Source organism: Lasioglossum baleicum, chromosome 13, assembly GCF_051020765.1.
Source record: "Lasioglossum baleicum chromosome 13, iyLasBale1, whole genome shotgun sequence".
Classification (NCBI taxonomy): Eukaryota; Metazoa; Arthropoda; class Insecta; order Hymenoptera; family Halictidae; genus Lasioglossum; species Lasioglossum baleicum.
Window position 1 is genome coordinate 10,855,014 of NC_134941.1, and position 16,697 is coordinate 10,871,710.

General features: G+C 39.9%; 3 protein-coding genes across 6 annotated transcripts; 2 read left to right on the forward strand and 1 right to left on the reverse strand.

Moving 5' to 3' along the window:
- The first annotated feature begins 565 nt into the window (after positions 1–565).
- On the forward strand, positions 566–8,188 carry Nrt (Neurotactin). 2 transcript variants are annotated; one of them, XM_076437130.1, is made up of 6 exons: positions 566–751; positions 2,683–2,901; positions 3,911–4,108; positions 4,425–4,638; positions 4,708–5,872; positions 5,967–8,188. In XM_076437130.1, the coding sequence occupies exons 1-6, from the start codon at positions 581–583 to the stop codon at positions 6,352–6,354; spliced, it is 2,355 nt and encodes a 784-aa protein (XP_076293245.1). In that variant the 5' UTR covers positions 566–580; the 3' UTR covers positions 6,355–8,188. The 2 variants fall into 2 exon arrangements, with proteins under 2 accessions (XP_076293245.1, XP_076293246.1); XM_076437131.1 differs by having other exon boundaries at positions 714–993.
- Positions 8,189–8,424: 236 nt separating this feature from the next.
- On the forward strand, positions 8,425–13,931 carry LOC143215200 (uncharacterized). 2 transcript variants are annotated; one of them, XM_076437129.1, is made up of 11 exons: positions 8,425–8,741; positions 8,829–8,901; positions 9,436–9,728; positions 9,804–10,007; positions 10,095–10,652; positions 11,442–11,617; positions 11,693–11,771; positions 11,847–12,170; positions 12,275–12,777; positions 12,920–13,149; positions 13,219–13,931. In XM_076437129.1, the coding sequence occupies exons 3-11, from the start codon at positions 9,522–9,524 to the stop codon at positions 13,503–13,505; spliced, it is 2,568 nt and encodes an 855-aa protein (XP_076293244.1). In that variant the 5' UTR covers positions 8,425–8,741; positions 8,829–8,901; positions 9,436–9,521; the 3' UTR covers positions 13,506–13,931. The 2 variants fall into 2 exon arrangements, with proteins under 2 accessions (XP_076293244.1, XP_076293243.1); XM_076437128.1 differs by having other exon boundaries at positions 8,425–8,901.
- Positions 13,932–14,337: 406 nt separating this feature from the next.
- Positions 14,338–16,553, reverse strand: Gmppa (GDP-mannose pyrophosphorylase A). 2 transcript variants are annotated; one of them, XM_076437152.1, is made up of 5 exons: positions 16,302–16,553; positions 15,554–16,130; positions 15,178–15,469; positions 14,793–15,057; positions 14,338–14,724 (listed from the first exon to the last, which is right to left on the reverse strand). In XM_076437152.1, exons 1-5 carry the CDS (start codon positions 16,342–16,344, stop codon positions 14,624–14,626), a joined length of 1,278 nt encoding a protein of 425 aa, XP_076293267.1. In that variant the 5' UTR covers positions 16,345–16,553; the 3' UTR covers positions 14,338–14,623. The 2 variants fall into 2 exon arrangements, with proteins under 2 accessions (XP_076293267.1, XP_076293268.1); XM_076437153.1 differs by having other exon boundaries at positions 15,178–15,454; positions 16,302–16,540.
- Between the last annotated feature and the right edge of the window lie 144 nt (positions 16,554–16,697).

The window sequence follows — 16,697 nt, forward strand, 5'->3', positions numbered from 1 at the left end:
AAAACGTTTACGCATTAGTTAGGCGAGAATATATTTCTTCCTTGTGTACCGTTTGAGTTTCTGTGTTCTGTATTCCTCAGTGGCGAGGAAGAAACTGTATTCTCGCGACGCAACACACTTTCTATAAACAAGTTAAAACGATTGAAACATTTATATAATTTGTGCAGTTTGTGAAGCAACTGTTTTGAAATAATGTCTTCTTTTCGACGAGAAAAATGATTTTGTTAAAAGTTGCTTATGTTGTGCCCATAATTATGCAAAAATTGTCTAAGTAAAAATTTAAAAAATTGAGTTTATCAGTTATCTCACATCATATTATTTTAAACTAAATTAATTCAATGTATTTCAATATAATTCAATTCAATTTCAATGTAATTCATTTAGTGTTGATGAATTCATTTAGTGAAACAAGAAATATACATATATGACTTAGACCACTTTCATAATTATGAGCACATATATATGTCTTGTTCTCGTATTATACTAGAAATGATGTCGATGTTTATTTATTTTCCATTTCGAAGAGCAAGGACGTCGGAAGGGCAGAGAGATTGTAAATTGTATTTACAGAAAATGTATCATGGTAGTATTCCGTGTGCCTGGTCGAGGCTATTGTTGCATATGCACTAGTTCAAACGAAAATGACCGCGCACGGTTGAAACCAGCCAATAGGGGCGTCGCGTCGCATTTAAACCGTGGTGGTGGAGAGCCTCGTAGCGGAATCGTGGAACGACAGTCAACGACAGTCGAGGTAGGCACGCGCTTGGCGTCATCCTCGTTGACATTTGCGCTCGATCAAACGTTTCCCTGTAAACCACCACGATCTCTTTACGCGTCCTATCGACGATCAACCAAGTGATTATTTTGAAACGGCAACGTGAACGTGTTCGTCCCGGTAACCGGCTGGCCATTCAAAAGGTTTTGACCACGTGAATGTAGGAATTCCTACTGAAAATTTAGTGGCGTCCTTCCTCGACGTACCCTTCGAAAAGCGTGAGTGTTTACATGCTCATTTTTATCCGTTGTCTCTCAACGAATGCAATCCGCACGATTCGTGTAACAAATGAACTCGGTGAACAGAATCGTGAATGAGTTCGTTACTTATCGAATAAAGGTGAAACAAATGGCTGTGGATACGTAACAACAATGTACATGTTAAATGGGGGGCCTTTTATACATATACCATGGGCACAATACGATGTACGATCGTCTCTGTAGAGATTTTATACCATTAATTAAATAAATCATATCGTTCGAGAAAGAACGAGGGGGAGAGGAGGAGAAACATTACAACGAATATTGTTTATAACACTTTCAAGTTTTCCAGCCTATTAATCGGGGTAATTTTTCGACCATGAACATTAAAGATTTATAAGACAATTTACCCTATACATAATTCATAGAAAGAGGATCTAATTCGTACCATTATACAGATATGGATGTATTGGGACAAAATCGCAATGGTTTTCACGGGGAAGTTTTTTAAATAAAAAGATGGATGCTAAATGTAAAGAGAAGGACGCGTACGCCATGTAGGAGTAGTGATTTATGAAAGAGAAAGTCGATCTGTTTTAGAGGCATGTAATATCGCAGTGCTTGATTCTCGTAGAGGAGGCCGAAAAACCGAAACGAATCCCCGTGTACATTTCGGTCCGTCGAATTTTTCGGCGAATCAGTATTAGCCGGCTTGCCACCCTCACCTGCTGCGTTTGAATGTTTTATGTTTCCTGGACATTGTCGAGTGGGAGGGGTCGCTAATGCATGCGTCCCTATTATTTCGGCTTCTAACGGCCAATATTTTGAAAACGATCGGACACCTTTTCGATTTTACAGAGTTGTATAAATCAACGAGAAAATCGATGAACAAGCGAAAGAGAGAACTGGAAGAATTATTTTAAAAGTATTCAGTAGCCAATATGTAGCCATTGCGCGATTTGAAAAATAAATAATAACATTGTCATACTGTTTCCGCATGTTTATAATACGATTGTGCATGTTCGTCCGGTCGTTGAATTGTTATCTCGTAAATATCTAACCTTCCCCCGGCTCTTGAAAAATGCAAGCCAGGTAACTATGTATGGCTAGACTCCTGAAGGCAATAGGCTCAGAGAGCAATGCCATCCGATCGATCGGTTTACGTCTGGGCGTCCCGACGCCAGCTGCAACGCTTATAGATACAGGACGATTCACATTGTAGTTTCCGCGCGTTTTCGCTGCAATTTCTCATATTGTTCGACAAAGTATATTTTCATTTGTTAGATTTTAGGATTTTAGGAAGACGACGCACACTAGAATTATTTATATTGGGGACAAACGGGAAGGTTTTTCTTGTATAGTGCTTCTGGAAATTCTGTCTCGAGAACAGTGGTTCTCAAAGCGTTCTCTGGGCGCAGCGACATCGAAAAGAACTGCAGAATATAAAGTGAAGAAAAATACTTTACAGTTAGATATGAAAAATAAATTTCGAGTCGTAGGTGGAAGGCAGTGAGTTTGAGCACCACTGTTCTGAAGGGATCAAATTAGTTAAAGGGGCGGCTCACACCTGAAAGAATAGCGAGAACGGTATGATTCTGGTGTGTGAGAGAGAGAGCAGTTCAGATTTTTCGAACGTTCTTCAACAAACCTGTAGCGAGACTTGTCGACCGGTAAAAATGTAACCGCACTTATTTGGTATATTTTTAGCGAATCATGAGCCAGGGAGATCAGGAGAAGAGCATGGACAAGAAGGAAATCGCGGAGGAGGAGAGAGAGAAAATGCTGAACGCCGAGAACACGAAGCATACGGTATCATCGACCGCGCCGGACTCGGAATCCGAAGAACAGAAGCCCAAGAAGAAAATACCTATCGGCGGCATTAAGATGCCCGGCTTTTGTCGTACAAAGAGCAAGGAACCTTGCAAAGTAATAATCATTCAACTAGAGCCTGCGTTCTTTATTATAATTATTAAGCGAAGAAATCAAATACAGCTTCTCTGTATCATGCAAACGATGCACAACATTTTTATTTTGCATGAAGATCCGCAGTCTAGTGGTAAATGATAGAAACGTTCTTGAAGTTGCCCGCGCGAGAATTAAATGGAACGTCTTATTTGCCTAAGACTAAACTATTATATGTTGTCCTTGGAATTAATTGGTAGGGGTGAGTGGTTATCCTACTCGAACCCAAATTCTCGGGTACCTGCCCACCCCTGTTAATTGGTTTTCTACTATGAAAAACATTGGGCAATGTTTATGTATTTGTATTTATTGGGCCATAATTCTTTTATTAGAGTAAAATGAACTGCGCTCTTTATCCGTTCGTTGTGCGTGACAAAAGTTTGCGGTTTGATTATACATTGAATTCAGCACGCCGAAATGTACTGTTCCGCGTATCGCACGGAAAATTGTCCGTCTGAGCGGATGCGATCCGAGACAAGGACTGCTCGAAACCGCCGCGCCGCTTCCTTTTGCCCGATTAACATCTGTTTACGACAAGCCGATACTGCTGAAAGAGCACAAGTTCCACGAGCACCATAGCGTGTTTACGAGGGGTGACCATAGCCCCGTAACGATTTCTTTTTTCCAACATTAAACCAATGGATGACGTCAGTCGAACAGTACACCTGGCATTATTGATCAGGCGCCCCTTTAAATGACGGACGTCGAGTACGATAATGATAATGATAACGACAGCGATAGTGACGCATCCAATTTCAATATGCGGGGAAACGATTTATTTTGTGTTCCCGCGAGATTTTCAATTTTTTGTTAAACATCCAAGATTCTGGAATTTTTTAAAAAATCGCTATTGCAACAAAAAACTGAAAATATGCATAATCGTGTGTGTCAATTTTGCCCATCTTATCCGGCTATACCCATAGCGAGTGTTTTTCATGATTTGTTTTTATTTCCTACTTTTCTTTTTATTTAGGACGACGAGAGCAAACCAGCCGACTCGGGTGATGCCGAGGTAACAGAGAAAAATGCCAAAGAGAACGAGCAGAACGTGTCTTCGGAGAAGGCGGCGAACACGCCGAGCAAAGATGCGAAAGAGAAAGAGGGACGGAAGGGATTCCTTGACGCCATAAAGTTACCCTTAGTCTCTGTTTTTCCTCGGAAAAAGAACAAGGTGATGCTTAGGGATCGATTTTGTAACTTTGTCTTGCGTTTATAAAACGGAACAATCGATTGCTCGATTGTAAAATTTATCAAGCGAAACCCATTGAAACCTTAAGACTCGAGTAAGTAACGCGAAGCACTCGAGCACGTACAGTCTTTTCTTTGAAGTGTTCTTTAATCGATCGACCCACGTTCAACCTCTTCTTGCGTCTACATCGGTCGCACCCTAACGCGTCGTAGAACAAAACGAATCTCTGTCGCACGGTGGAAAGGCTTTTCTTCTCCCTCTCTTCAATGTTACATAGGAAATTTTTCTGACCGTGTAGGAAGGAGAAGTGGAACTAGGAACGACTGGAGCCGCAGGATTAGCCAGCGTCGAGACTCTGGATGACGGAGCAGGAGACAAGAACCCTGTGGGGTCCGAAGACGGAATGGAAACTGTTCGGCTGGATGGAGACGCGCCAGATGCTATCGACTCTCCTAAGCAACATTTTCTTATCGCTTGCATAGCCGTTGCCAGGAGAAATTTATTTGTATTAGGTATGTGGTTTGAAGATTTTTGGTCCTCTAAAAAAATGATAACCATAATAATCATATATTCTCTAATAGTGGCCACGCTCTGCATCCTGCTATCGGTGGTTATCATAGTCTGCGTTGCCTGTGTTGGGCCAAGAAAGGCAAGCACACAGCCGATAAAAGATGGAAACTACGTGGAAGCTGTTACATCTTGCGGTCCGGTACAAGGTGTATCGGAAGACGGTGCATTTGCATTCAGAGGGATCCCATATGCGGTTCCACCGCTGGAAAATCGTCGCTGGCAGCCCGCGGAGCCGTTGCGAAGAATAGAACGTTGTTGGACAGATACTTATCTTGCGCACAACGCGTCGGAAGTCTGTGTGCAACGAGATGCTTCGGGTGGCACGATCGGATCCGAGAATTGCTTGCACTTGGACGTGTTCACGCCTGAGCTTAGATACGACTCCCCTTTGCCCGTGGTTGTTATGATCGGCGCGGAGACTCTCACCGGAGGATCGCCGGGTGTAATGCATCCATCCGCAAAGCTGGCGCGTGTCCGCGACATGGTCTTCGTCAGACCGAACTTCCGATTGGGCATCTTTGGTTTCTTGGCCGCCGAGCCGCTCTCGAGAGCAACCCATCCGCCCACATCGGGTAACTATGGACTGTCGGACATCATAGCAGCGCTGCAATGGGTTCAACTGAATATCGAAAATTTCGGTGGTAACAAGCAGTCCGTAATTTTGTGGGGACACCGAGCGGGAGGAACCCTCGTCTCCACGCTCGTCGGAATTCGTCGTACCAAGGATTTGTTTTCTAGAGTTTGGATATCTAGCGGAAGCGCGATATTCCCGGGTAGAGATTTGGAGGACTCGGAGAAGCTTAACGACCAGTTCTTGAATTCTATAAAATGCAGCGACGCCGCGTGTCTCAGAGGCAAAAGCGTCGAGGAACTGATGGACTCTGTCCCGGATACGTGGTACTCGGGGAATGGCGGACTTCCCGAGGCCAGGGAAGCAACTTTGAGAGACAGAAGACACGAGTGGCTCGTTTTGGATCGTGCTATTCTTCAGGAGCCTGTCGGTCGAACCTGGACACGCGAAGAACTCCCGGTTAAGATCGTGATGGGCACTACGGCGCACGCGGGAGCCCCTTTGAAATATCTGAACTCGAATACGACTCTAAACTCCACGCAAGTCGAGAAACTGGTAAGGGAATCTTTGCTGGGGACATCGGGCTTGGCCGAGGAAGCTCTCAAGTAAGTATATCGAAAATGTTCGAATGGTAGACGCGTGTGTTCCGCAGGAAAATGTCGAACCATTTCATTAAAACGTTCGTGCTTCACTTTTCAGACGCTACAACGCAACGTTGAAAGGTTTGCTGAGCATGATCTCCGACATACGTGTGATCTGCCCGCTGCTGACGGTAGCCCGAATGCGGACTACCATTCCGTTCTATGTGGCAACGCAACCGCGTGGCCAATTCGCAGACCCCGACAGCGATGCCGCTGCGATACTTGGATCGTTTGCTGCGCGTACACCCGCGGAAAAAAGGCATGTCTCTGCAATGCAACAGTTGTTCAATTACTACGTTTGGCACGGCGAAGTGCCCCAGGCAGATTCGAACGGCGTGAAACGAGTCCTGATCGTCGGACAAGACACGCTTCCCGAACTAGACTATCCGAACTGCGACGTCTGGATAGGGAAAGATATCGTTCCAGCTTATGGTCGGATTGATTGAATTGTTCTTTTCATTGTATATCGAATGGGGAAACCACCCAGGATTTTGAACAAGCTCGAAATACTCTTCGCGAAGACTATTTTGCTATCGAGCTTTTCAGACATGCTGCGTTGTTCCTGAGGTGTTCAAGACGAAAGAAACGAATCGAAAACATGACTCCAAGAAACGAGACTTACCGACGGACTAAACCGATGAAAAGGGGAGGGGTATTTCCTTTATAACGTGTATTGCTCGTTCTCGAAACGAAAAAAAAGACGATTCCTTGAATCGCAAAAAATGTCACAGCTATCTCCGATGATTTAAGTCTTAAGTGTAAAGTCATTAGCGCCTTTCATTAGAATCTCATCGTGCGGTTATAGTATTAAAATTAAAATACTCATCCATATCATACAGGTTTTATCGAATAACGATAAAAAGCGGACGAGGTGCAGTTATCTACTTGTTCTTCTCGTTAAGTTTTGGAACTTAAATAAGTAGCGTTGATCAAAGATCTAAGTTCGAAGTTGATTAGGAAAGAATTTTCGTAAGCATTTTTTCATTTAGATATAACGTGGCCGGTACTTGAACAGCACTTTAATTCAGAAGTATTTTATTTTCTACCGTCGTCGTAGTATTACGGGTTGTTTTTAAAGAAATTGGTGATATTATTTATTGCGTGAGATGATATTAGAGATGAGACACATTGTATGCATAAATTGTGTAAGCGTATATTCTAAACATTCGATGTTTTATCGAACGGATGGATATTTTGATGAAGAAAATATTAATTAACGTAATTTTGACAAACTACTATTTAAGTGGTGTTTAGTAAGCAGGGCCCTCTCCTGGAATTATCGTTTTCATAACCGTGCAAACTCGGTTACGCGAGATATCCGAGATTTTTCACCCTCGGGAAATATAAGCATATGAAATTACTCGCTTCGATATATTGTGTTGTGTACTTGGAAGAAACAAGCGTATAGTCATAGTCAACGGTACACATTAGGTTCATCCCTGCCGTTTCATATTGCCGTTGCTCTTTGTTTGTTTGTTTTATTTTGTTTTAACATCAATGTACTTAAATGTATTCCAGGTCTTATACATTGTTACAAGCACGGATACAAACACATCTAATTTCGGAAATGTAAGACTGATTTTACAGATCGGCATTTCATTTGCGTATGAATGTCTTTTTTATATGTTAGTTATAATCGAATAGTTTTATAGTATAAAAAGACCTGCTCCTGTGTAAGCAACGTTTGTTATACTGTTTAACTGTAAATTAAGGGATGTGTAAAGAATCTTTTTCATTCAGCTCATTATTTCGATACTAAACGAACACTTGTAAAACTTGTGATCACAATGACATTTTTATGACAGCCAAATTGCACTATATAAGCACATATTTATGCTATCGACCTTAAAATTTTACCAGATCTAGGAAGCCTTTTATATCTTTATACAAACTATAATTAATATTAAGGAAGTAGCGAAGAATGTACGCGTTCGAACGATTTCATTATTTATTACAGAAAGGTGACATTCGTAACTCTATTCTTAAATCTAGTAAAATTTTAAGGGAACAATTATATATTTTTCATTTCATTGTGCATTCGGATGTTTGTAAATGGTATTTGAAGAAAAATAAAATGGTGTCATCCATTTTTTACACATCGTACGAAAGATTATAATTATATATGTATAATAGCTGGTAATTTATAGCGATGTAAGTATACCCGATTCTCAAATGAACAAGTATTTTATCCAATTTTCTATCTACGCAAAATATATAGTAAAACAATGTACGTGTACAACTGAAATGAAAACTAGGCACGATTATAAAAAAAGCTATATACATAGTTCATTTTACTATCAACATTCCTCAACATTAAATTGTTATAACTCGTTCGTACGATAACGTGCTGGGCTACATTGAAAATGTAAGTATATATATTCTCGGAAGATTTGTATAACATACATCAACGTGTAAAAATATATATATATATATATATAATTTGTAAAACGATAGTCTGTACGACTTGTCGAGAAAATTTTGATTTCGCAGTCTAATTACACTCGTAATTGTGTGCATATTGTATTACGAATGTTCTGTATATGTATGTGCTGTTGAGCACCGTTGGCAAAGAATGCGAAAGATTTTCTGCATAGATTCAACTGAGAACCACTGTTTGGAATTCCAGACAATCCTGACTACTTGGTCGACAATCTCACATTTTAGAGTCAGTGGAGCAACGATAAGTGCAATGTTATACCGTGCCGTATAAATATAGTTATCCTTCGAATCAACAGGTATCTTTCGCCGTCGTTTCCCCGAAATTGAATAAAGAGGTATCCTTTGAAAGTGAACCCGCAAAAAATGCACCGCCACGATCAAATAGGAAACCAAGGTACGGTCAGTCGATGAAAAAACTTCTATTTTCGAAAGCGTCCACCAACTATACGGACAAATTCCTGACATTCCAACGTTGGTCCAGGTTCTCGAGTGGCAGCATCTAGATGAGAATGTAACTTTTCTGATTACTCATTCGGTGACATCTGAGGAATGTGGTAAGAAAATTCGCTTCCTCCTACGCTTCGTGAACTTTTCTTTTCTGTTTTGTTGCGTGTCTATGGTACACAGCATTTTTACGAGTAAAGTTAGAAGAATTTTCGACTTCTATGTAGTTCTCTCTCGTTAAAATGCCGACACGTTTGGCTGACGAGAAACGCAAGGAAGAAAATTTTCCTTCGAAACTTTTCCGCTATATTTTCGACTTAATTTAAAAGCTTTCGGATAGTTTATTCTATCTGCAGACTATTTGCAGAACTTCTCGCTATTTGTATATATATTAAACGCGAGGACAAGTTCGAAGATCGGTAACACACGGAAAAGAGCTGATAAGAATCGGTCAATTTGAATTTGTATCTGTCGATTACGACCACTCGTTAATTAAACGCTAACTTCACAAGAAACTTAAAAATGTTTCTCGTTAAACAATCGATTATCTTATTTGGATTTGTTCGGAAAAAAATTCAATTTTCTTTGACAACTACGAGATTGAACTATTTCTGTTTTTTCATATTAATCGTTTCATTTTTCAGACGAATTTTCATACCGTGGAATGTGTGGCATAGGTTGATAAAAGGAAAAGGTGCTGGATAATCCAAATGGATAACAAAAGCCCATTATGGCCCAGCATCTACAGACACAGCATCAGCACGAATTCTTACCATTGTGTGATGTACTATTTAACATAATTTCTCTTGCTTCGTACTTCTGCGACGTTGTTTTTGATTTCGCAATGGTGTATGCCCTAGCGCATCATTCTGTTGCTCCGCCGATCCTTTTTCCTTTGAGCATTGTTCTTATCGCCACGTCGTTAATTATCTCTCAGGTAATTTTCTAAATTATTATACAAATTTCTTGTTTTTATCACAATCAATTTATGTAATGATTTCATTAATTTCAGATCGTCAGCGTACGTTGGTACTTGTGGGGTGCCAGAGGAAGATTAACTGGTAAAACTATCACCGATTGCAATATCAGTGAAAAGAAAGAAAATGGGAATTGGGCGATATGGTGTGTTTTATTGCTTCATTCCACTCAAGTTGGAGTATTGTGGAGATACTTCAAATTATTTATACCGGTTAATTTAACTTATGTTAAACACGAAGTAAGCATCATTTCGTAAAGGAAGATTCTGGACTCACCCTGTATAAAGTTATGTACAAATTCATAATATTGTTTTGTGTTTTAATAGGTGAGGGAGCTTTGTGTACTCCGCCTTATTCATGCGTTCTGCGAAGCTGCTCCGATGTTGCTCTTGCAATTATACCTGTTATCCATTGGAGTTAATAACGACTCGAACACAGATGTAGGGAAAGGGAAAGAACCCGAACCCAGAGATAGCATAAAACTAGCAAAATTAACTGCAGTATCTGCTGGACTTTCTTTATGGAGCGTATGCTGGGCAGTAGCTAGTTTTAGCAAAGGTGCAGCTCGACTGCGTAATTTAGAGCGTTTGGTATTGACCTGGCTAGGTGTGCTGGCACAACTGGCATGGAGGCTAGGAACTGTAAGTGCTAGAGTAGGAGTATTGGTAGCTTACGCTTCACTCTATGGTGGACAGTGGCTGTTAATTGTCATGGCTCTCCACTGGCTATCGATGTTGATGTGGCTGCTGCTTACTCCAGATGGTCTTTTTCACGGTGGCGAACATTTGCCTATCTTAAAGAAAACTTCTCTGGCCTCTCTTCTGGCGTTCGTTTATATATTTGCATATGTAAATTTGCATGAAACGAATCATCGCCAAAAGATGGTAAGTAAACGAATATTCACGTAATAATGTCAATAATAATAATAATAACATTCGTAAGTGTGCCAGGGTATATGATAAAAGAGGAATTACAGAGGGAATTGTTGGCAGGTAGGGCGGGTATGAGGGCGTGGGAATATGAGAGGAAGCTGAGTGAGGGAAGAGGGGGGTTCTTAGCGAAGAAGTGCTGGATGGAGATTAGAGAAAGAGCAAGGGGAGGTAGGGCATTGGAGGGATGGGAGGAGGAGAGGAGAGGGTTTTACGAGAGTAGGGGGTGGAATATAGGGGTAGTAGAGGAGTTGAGGGAGGAAGAGAGGTGGCAACTGGTAGCGGGGCATAGACTAGGGAGTAGAATGAAAGGGGGAAGGTATTGGGAGGAGGAGGATAGAAGGAGATGTAGAATATGTGGGAGAGGGATAGAGTCGTGGGAGCATATATGGGAGGAATGTACTGATTGGGGGAGAGATAGAGGGTGGCAAGAAGTGGTGGCAGAGGTGTTAGGGGAGGAAGGGGAAGGAGAGGCATGGATGAAGAGAGTGGAAGAGATGAGAGAAAGAGCGAGCAGCGGAACCGGGGGTCCAGTGTGTGTGAATGTGTGAGGAATGAGTGAACGGTGTGCTCTCTCTCTCGATTAAGTACAAATTAAGTTTAAGTTAAGTTAAGTATGAAGAGACTAGAAAGGAGAAGCTTGTAAGCGGAGCGGAGGTCCGCGTTTGTACCCCGAAATGGGAATAAAATATTATTATTATAATAATAACATTCGTATTGATAATTCCAAATGTATTTGTGCAGGTAATATTTTATACGGTAATGTTTTTGGAGAACAGTCTGCTTATTGGTGTATGGATAGTAGGCATTAATAGAAGCGATCTCCTTCCGCATCAACACCATCCGAATCCTGTAACTCTAGTACTCACGCTGTTAGCTTTATTTTTCGGTGGTATGTTTTTCATGGGTCTTTATTACAGGTAATTATGAAAATGTACAGTATAGTCTCTTCATTTTTATTGGATATGTTTTTTAATCGTTAATTTTACGTTTAGATTTTTTCACGTAAGAAGATTGAGGTACGAGGCTGGTGGTAGAATGACTGCTTCGAACCTTGCAACATTGCCGAACCAGGTATACGCGAATAACTTCACTAAAAGAATGAAAAATATTTCATGAAAAAGATTAGTTAAAGAGTAATGCTTGCAGGACAATTTGGAGGAGAAACAAATAGACTATACGGAAGATAAGAAAGTAAATATGAACATGGGAATGAGACGAGTCAAGTTGAGCAACGGTGGAATACCTGGAGTATTTAACTGCCGTTTCGCCAATCCGACTGTAGTAAATCCAAATCGAAAGAAGAAGAAACCAACCACGTTTGTTCCTCCTCCATCGCAGTCTCAGACAGGAGCTGTCGCAGCTTCTATGAACGGTGTAGGAGACGCGAAACAGTGGCTGGGTATGAACAGTAATTCGCGTCAATTAATTCCATTTTGGAAAAGATCCGTGACGTCTTCAGGTGTATTACAGGTAGCGAAATATTTTACGTCGCTCTATGTATGAATGCCTTTTCGAAATTTATAAAGACAATCGTTTCTTTCAACTTACATTCAGTAATTTCTTATTTGAGGCAGAATGATCACTCGGACGAGCAAAAGATCGGAGCAGATGCTGGATCTGGAGGTTCCCTGAGCGTGAATCTAATCAGGGAAAAGCTCCAAGAGAAAAAACAGCAACAGCTACGAGAATTGCGCGCTATACAAGAAGAAATAAAAGAAGGAAAATTGTTCCCTCCACCGTCGGCATCAGCGTCCTCGTTCTCGTCGTCGGCTGCATCGAATCAGCAGCCACCGCCTAACACGAAGTTACACACCTCTCCTAGCTCGCCCTTGTTCACATCTGCTCCCTCCGTAGCTGATCAAAACGGAGGAGTCACGTTGTCTTCGTGGCCACCGGTGAAAATGCACTGCCTTTTACATCCGCCACCATCTTCCTCTTATTACCCGAACGTTCATCCTTCGAATTCGTGGAGGACAACGCAGAGGGAGAGAGCGGACACTCCAGAAATTTTACTGGCACCACGATGTCTTCCTCATCATTATTCGCATTGGGCACCATCAGCCCACGTTAATCATAGGTAAACATACGATTGAACACTTAAGACTTAAGGGGGTAGTCTCGTTTAAATAGCTGTAAAAATAGGAAACGACCCCTTAAGGCTTAAGGATCAAAGTCACTACTTTGTAAAATTTAGAACATCCTGTATAAATAAATTTTAGATTGCGTTCGAGTCAAAACGGAGAAGAAAGCTTAAAGGGCGAAGGAGAAATGGAAGGAGAAATGAGCGATATGGAGGGCAGCCAAGTATCGTTACCTCGAAGTTACACGCTCCCTCGTGAATTTAAATATAATCATCCAAATAATACCGCGAGAGAACGGGAACGACGTGTAGGAACCAGCAAAGTTACAGCAACGCGTTTCTATTTGCCTTCCACCAACAGTTCCGACGGTAAGAATTAATTAAAATCAGCCTTGTTAATATTTCGATGGATTATTTTTAATTCGGACATGTCAACAGGAGATGTAGATAGTGCAGACAACGAAGACGAGACAGATTCCGAAGTGCAATTTCGCGTGAAAAACGGCTACGGTCATAATAATTACATTGGCGAAGAGGAGCATCAACAACATCAGCAACAGCGATACGTGTTCGAAGCGAACGGTCAGAATGAATTCTTGCATTCCAATTCGGATTCTACGGCAGCTGTCGTGATCTCTGGAAATTCTTATTTAAACAATTCGCAAGGAGTACAGCGGCCGAATCAGCTTTTCAGAAACAGGGTTAAACACGAAACAAAACTCTGAAGTTATATTTTTAGTAATACATCTTCAGAGATTGTATAATAACTGATCGAAAAGTTCAGATAAAAAACAAGACTGTATTTTTATACGACACGATTCCTACTTTTTGCGTCGCGCGAGAGATGTGTCCCGCACTGCGCTATTTCCAGTTTGAGACTTCGAAAAGTATAATTCCAATCTAACGGCGGCAATACATTTGTTCCATGTAGAATGTAAAGGACGGCAGAAAGTCATCTTTGTACAAATTTAATCCAAGTTGGATGCCCAGGTACGTTTATTTACGTAATTGATCGTTAGATATTAAGTATACAGATTTTTATACGAATTTACTATTCTATGCATTTTATATGCGCCTTTTTTAAATAAATTATTGACTCTTTTAACTGTATTTTATTAGGAAATATACAACTTACAAATCAGAAAAGCTAATTTTTCACGGTAGGCTTCATTTTATTTGTGTGCTTCCACGAGAGGAACAATTACGTAAACATGTGGATTATTTGGATCAACGATATTTATTCAATAATGGAAATATAAATATTTATTTTTTATTTTTACAGTAGCTAAAATAGTTCAGTTCGTTTATCGTATCTGTTATCAATATTACAATATATCGAAAATGTGTCACAAATTATCTCGGTGGTGTAGAAATCAGAAATTCTTTGAGCAATGTTAAAAGAAAATTCTCCTCACATACAATAAAAATATTTAAAATAGTCCTGTTAATACAAATACATAGATACAAATGATACAAATGTTTACAAACCTTATTATACCTATATATATATATATATATATATATATATATATATATATATATATATATATATATATATATATATATATATCACTATATATACACTATACTTTAGTAAATATTAATTATTTACAGAAAACTCGTTTACAAAAAACAGTACGTCAATAGAATTAATTGACCAATCTATGCGTTGTGCATTACTCTCTGGTTTTCATTAGGCGACTGACATTTGTGCTTCGTTAACGATTGCATGAATTACTGATTCTAAAATCTTAAAGTAAAAATAGATAAATCATTCCACGAGGATGTCTTCTTGTAGGTGGCTCAACCAACTCATATGCATACAATATTAAACACGAACAGTTTAAAGGATTATTTCATTCTTAAAATTTCTCGTGAGCTCTTTGTGCGGCAAGACAATGGAATTCAATAAAATCTTCTCAGCCGCTAAGCGTACGCTTGTGCCTGAAACGTAAATGGTAGAAAATAATTTTTTCACGTGCAAAGAACGTCTTGAATGAGAAATTAATTACCGAGAATTGTAATAGAAGGATTAAGTTTCCCATTTGTGTTGAACAATGGCAAGTTCTCCATTTTCGCGAATGGTTTATCAGGATTAGGATCGCACGGCGTTCCTTCTATACGTGCCCATTCTCCTACATAGCTGTTCTTGCCTACTATACTATGGAGAACGATTGAATGTGCTAGAATGTGAGCATTAGCTAATATAATCGATTCTCTTATTCTAACACCTGGTGCGATAATAGCGTTTGGACCTATGCTTACGTTAGGACCCAACTGTAAAAGGAGTAGTACAACACGAATCAATCTATATTGAACGTTTTATCTACTGGAAGCCTATTAATGGGTTCTTTAACAACTGTGCCACAAAGAAAAGAGGTTTAACAATTTATTTACCACTGCTGTTGAGTGAACCGTAGCTGACGGATGAATATAAACATCGCCGATAATTTTACAAGGCCCATTAGTAGTAAATGCAAGACGATCCGAGCGATTCGCTTTATACAAAGCTAAATAATGCCGATTAGCGTATATCGCAGAACCTGCTGTTTTCACTTGTGACCACCATCTTAGTACAGGTAGTGCGAATAAGCGACCAGTTCCAGCTAATCGAGTTAATATGTCTTGTTCAAGAGATATATGAGCTGGGTCTCTACTGTTTCCATTCAATTGCCTGGAAACAGAGTATCTATTAAAACTATAGTACCATTGCGTGTTGTTCTTGGATGTTTTGGAAAAAAGTACACGCGTATCCAGCACTAAAATATCCTACGTAAAAGTTTCTTGATTCTGTCCAGCATAAAAGGCATCCGCCATAATTTGAAAAATATCTGGAGAAGCTAGATAGACTCCACAGTTAATCAATGTTGAGACAAACGTTGACGGTTTCTCTACGTAATGCGCAACTTCCCCGTCTTTACCGAGAACCATACATCCATAATTTATGGATTGTTGTCTGGTCGCTTCTGTTGCCATAATTGTAAGTAACGCTTGTTTTTCCGTATGAAATGCAACTATTTCTTGCAAAGGAAAATCGGCGCAAACGTCACCATTCATCACAAAAAAATGTGTAGGAGAACCGGATCGTATTTGATCACGAAAATGATACATTCCTCCGGCAGTTCCCAACATAGTGAACTCCTGAAGGTATCTAATAACTATATTGTACGTAGCTGTCATCTCATTAATAAATTGTGCCAAATCGCTTGCGAGATACGATCCAATTATTAATATTTCACCAAGATTTTCCACCTTTGAGCATGCTTCTATGTGGTGTTGTATCACTGGTAATCCAGCGACAGGAAACAATGGTTTCGGTATATCCAAGGAAAGAGGTCTAAATCGGGTTCCTGCAAAGTATATTTCTTCTTGTTATTTTGCATTATCAATTTAACGATATACTTAACTAACGACTGACGTACTGGAACGAATGTTCCAATATTTACACCTGGGTTCGAGGTTATATTATTTTTATGTATAAAATCTATAGCAGACTAAAGTGGAACCGTAGAAAAACAAACCTTTCGAAGGGCCTCCTATTAATATGACAGCTTTCAATATCATTTTTATATGTTTTATAAATTTCGTTACTGTCACAAAGAGTAAACTTGCCACGACGATAAAAAGCGATACATATACATATATCGGTAGTCGGTAGGTTAGGAACACTTCAAAATTTTTATTTCATAAATTCCAATCATTCCAATACAGCGGACAGGATAAGATAAAAAATCGGATGTCCTGACTGGTCCTGACATATCAGAACTGATCAGAACCTTCAAGAAATGTTCAATGAATGAATTACAACAAATCATGGTGTAATAAAACTACACGAAGCAAGAGAATTATTGAAAATTTTCTATTAGATCGACTATATAAATATAAATAGCTATCGCCTTGTTCTCTCGACGTAAAGA

Excerpts from the sequence above, each read along its gene's own strand:
- LOC143215200 (XM_076437128.1), top strand. The coding sequence starts at position 9,522 with ATGGCCCAGCATCTACAGACACAGCATCAGCACGAATTCTTACCATTG. Across the intron at positions 11,772-11,846 it reads TTGCAACATTGCCGAACCAG|GACAATTTGGAGGAGAAACA; the intron begins GTATACGCGAAT and ends TAATGCTTGCAG. Across the intron at positions 12,171-12,274 it reads CGTCTTCAGGTGTATTACAG|AATGATCACTCGGACGAGCA; the intron begins GTAGCGAAATAT and ends TATTTGAGGCAG.
- Nrt (XM_076437130.1), top strand. The coding sequence starts at position 581 with ATGGTAGTATTCCGTGTGCCTGGTCGAGGCTATTGTTGCATATGCACT. Across the intron at positions 2,902-3,910 it reads AGAGCAAGGAACCTTGCAAA|GACGACGAGAGCAAACCAGC; the intron begins GTAATAATCATT and ends CTTTTTATTTAG. Across the intron at positions 5,873-5,966 it reads TTGGCCGAGGAAGCTCTCAA|ACGCTACAACGCAACGTTGA; the intron begins GTAAGTATATCG and ends TTCACTTTTCAG.
- Gmppa (XM_076437152.1), bottom strand. The coding sequence starts at position 16,344 with ATGATATTGAAAGCTGTCATATTAATAGGAGGCCCTTCGAAAG. Across the intron at positions 15,470-15,553 it reads CAGAATCAAGAAACTTTTAC|ATACTCTGTTTCCAGGCAAT; the intron begins GTAGGATATTTT and ends TAGTTTTAATAG. Across the intron at positions 15,058-15,177 it reads CGGTTCACTCAACAGCAGTG|TTGGGTCCTAACGTAAGCAT; the intron begins GTAAATAAATTG and ends CTCCTTTTACAG.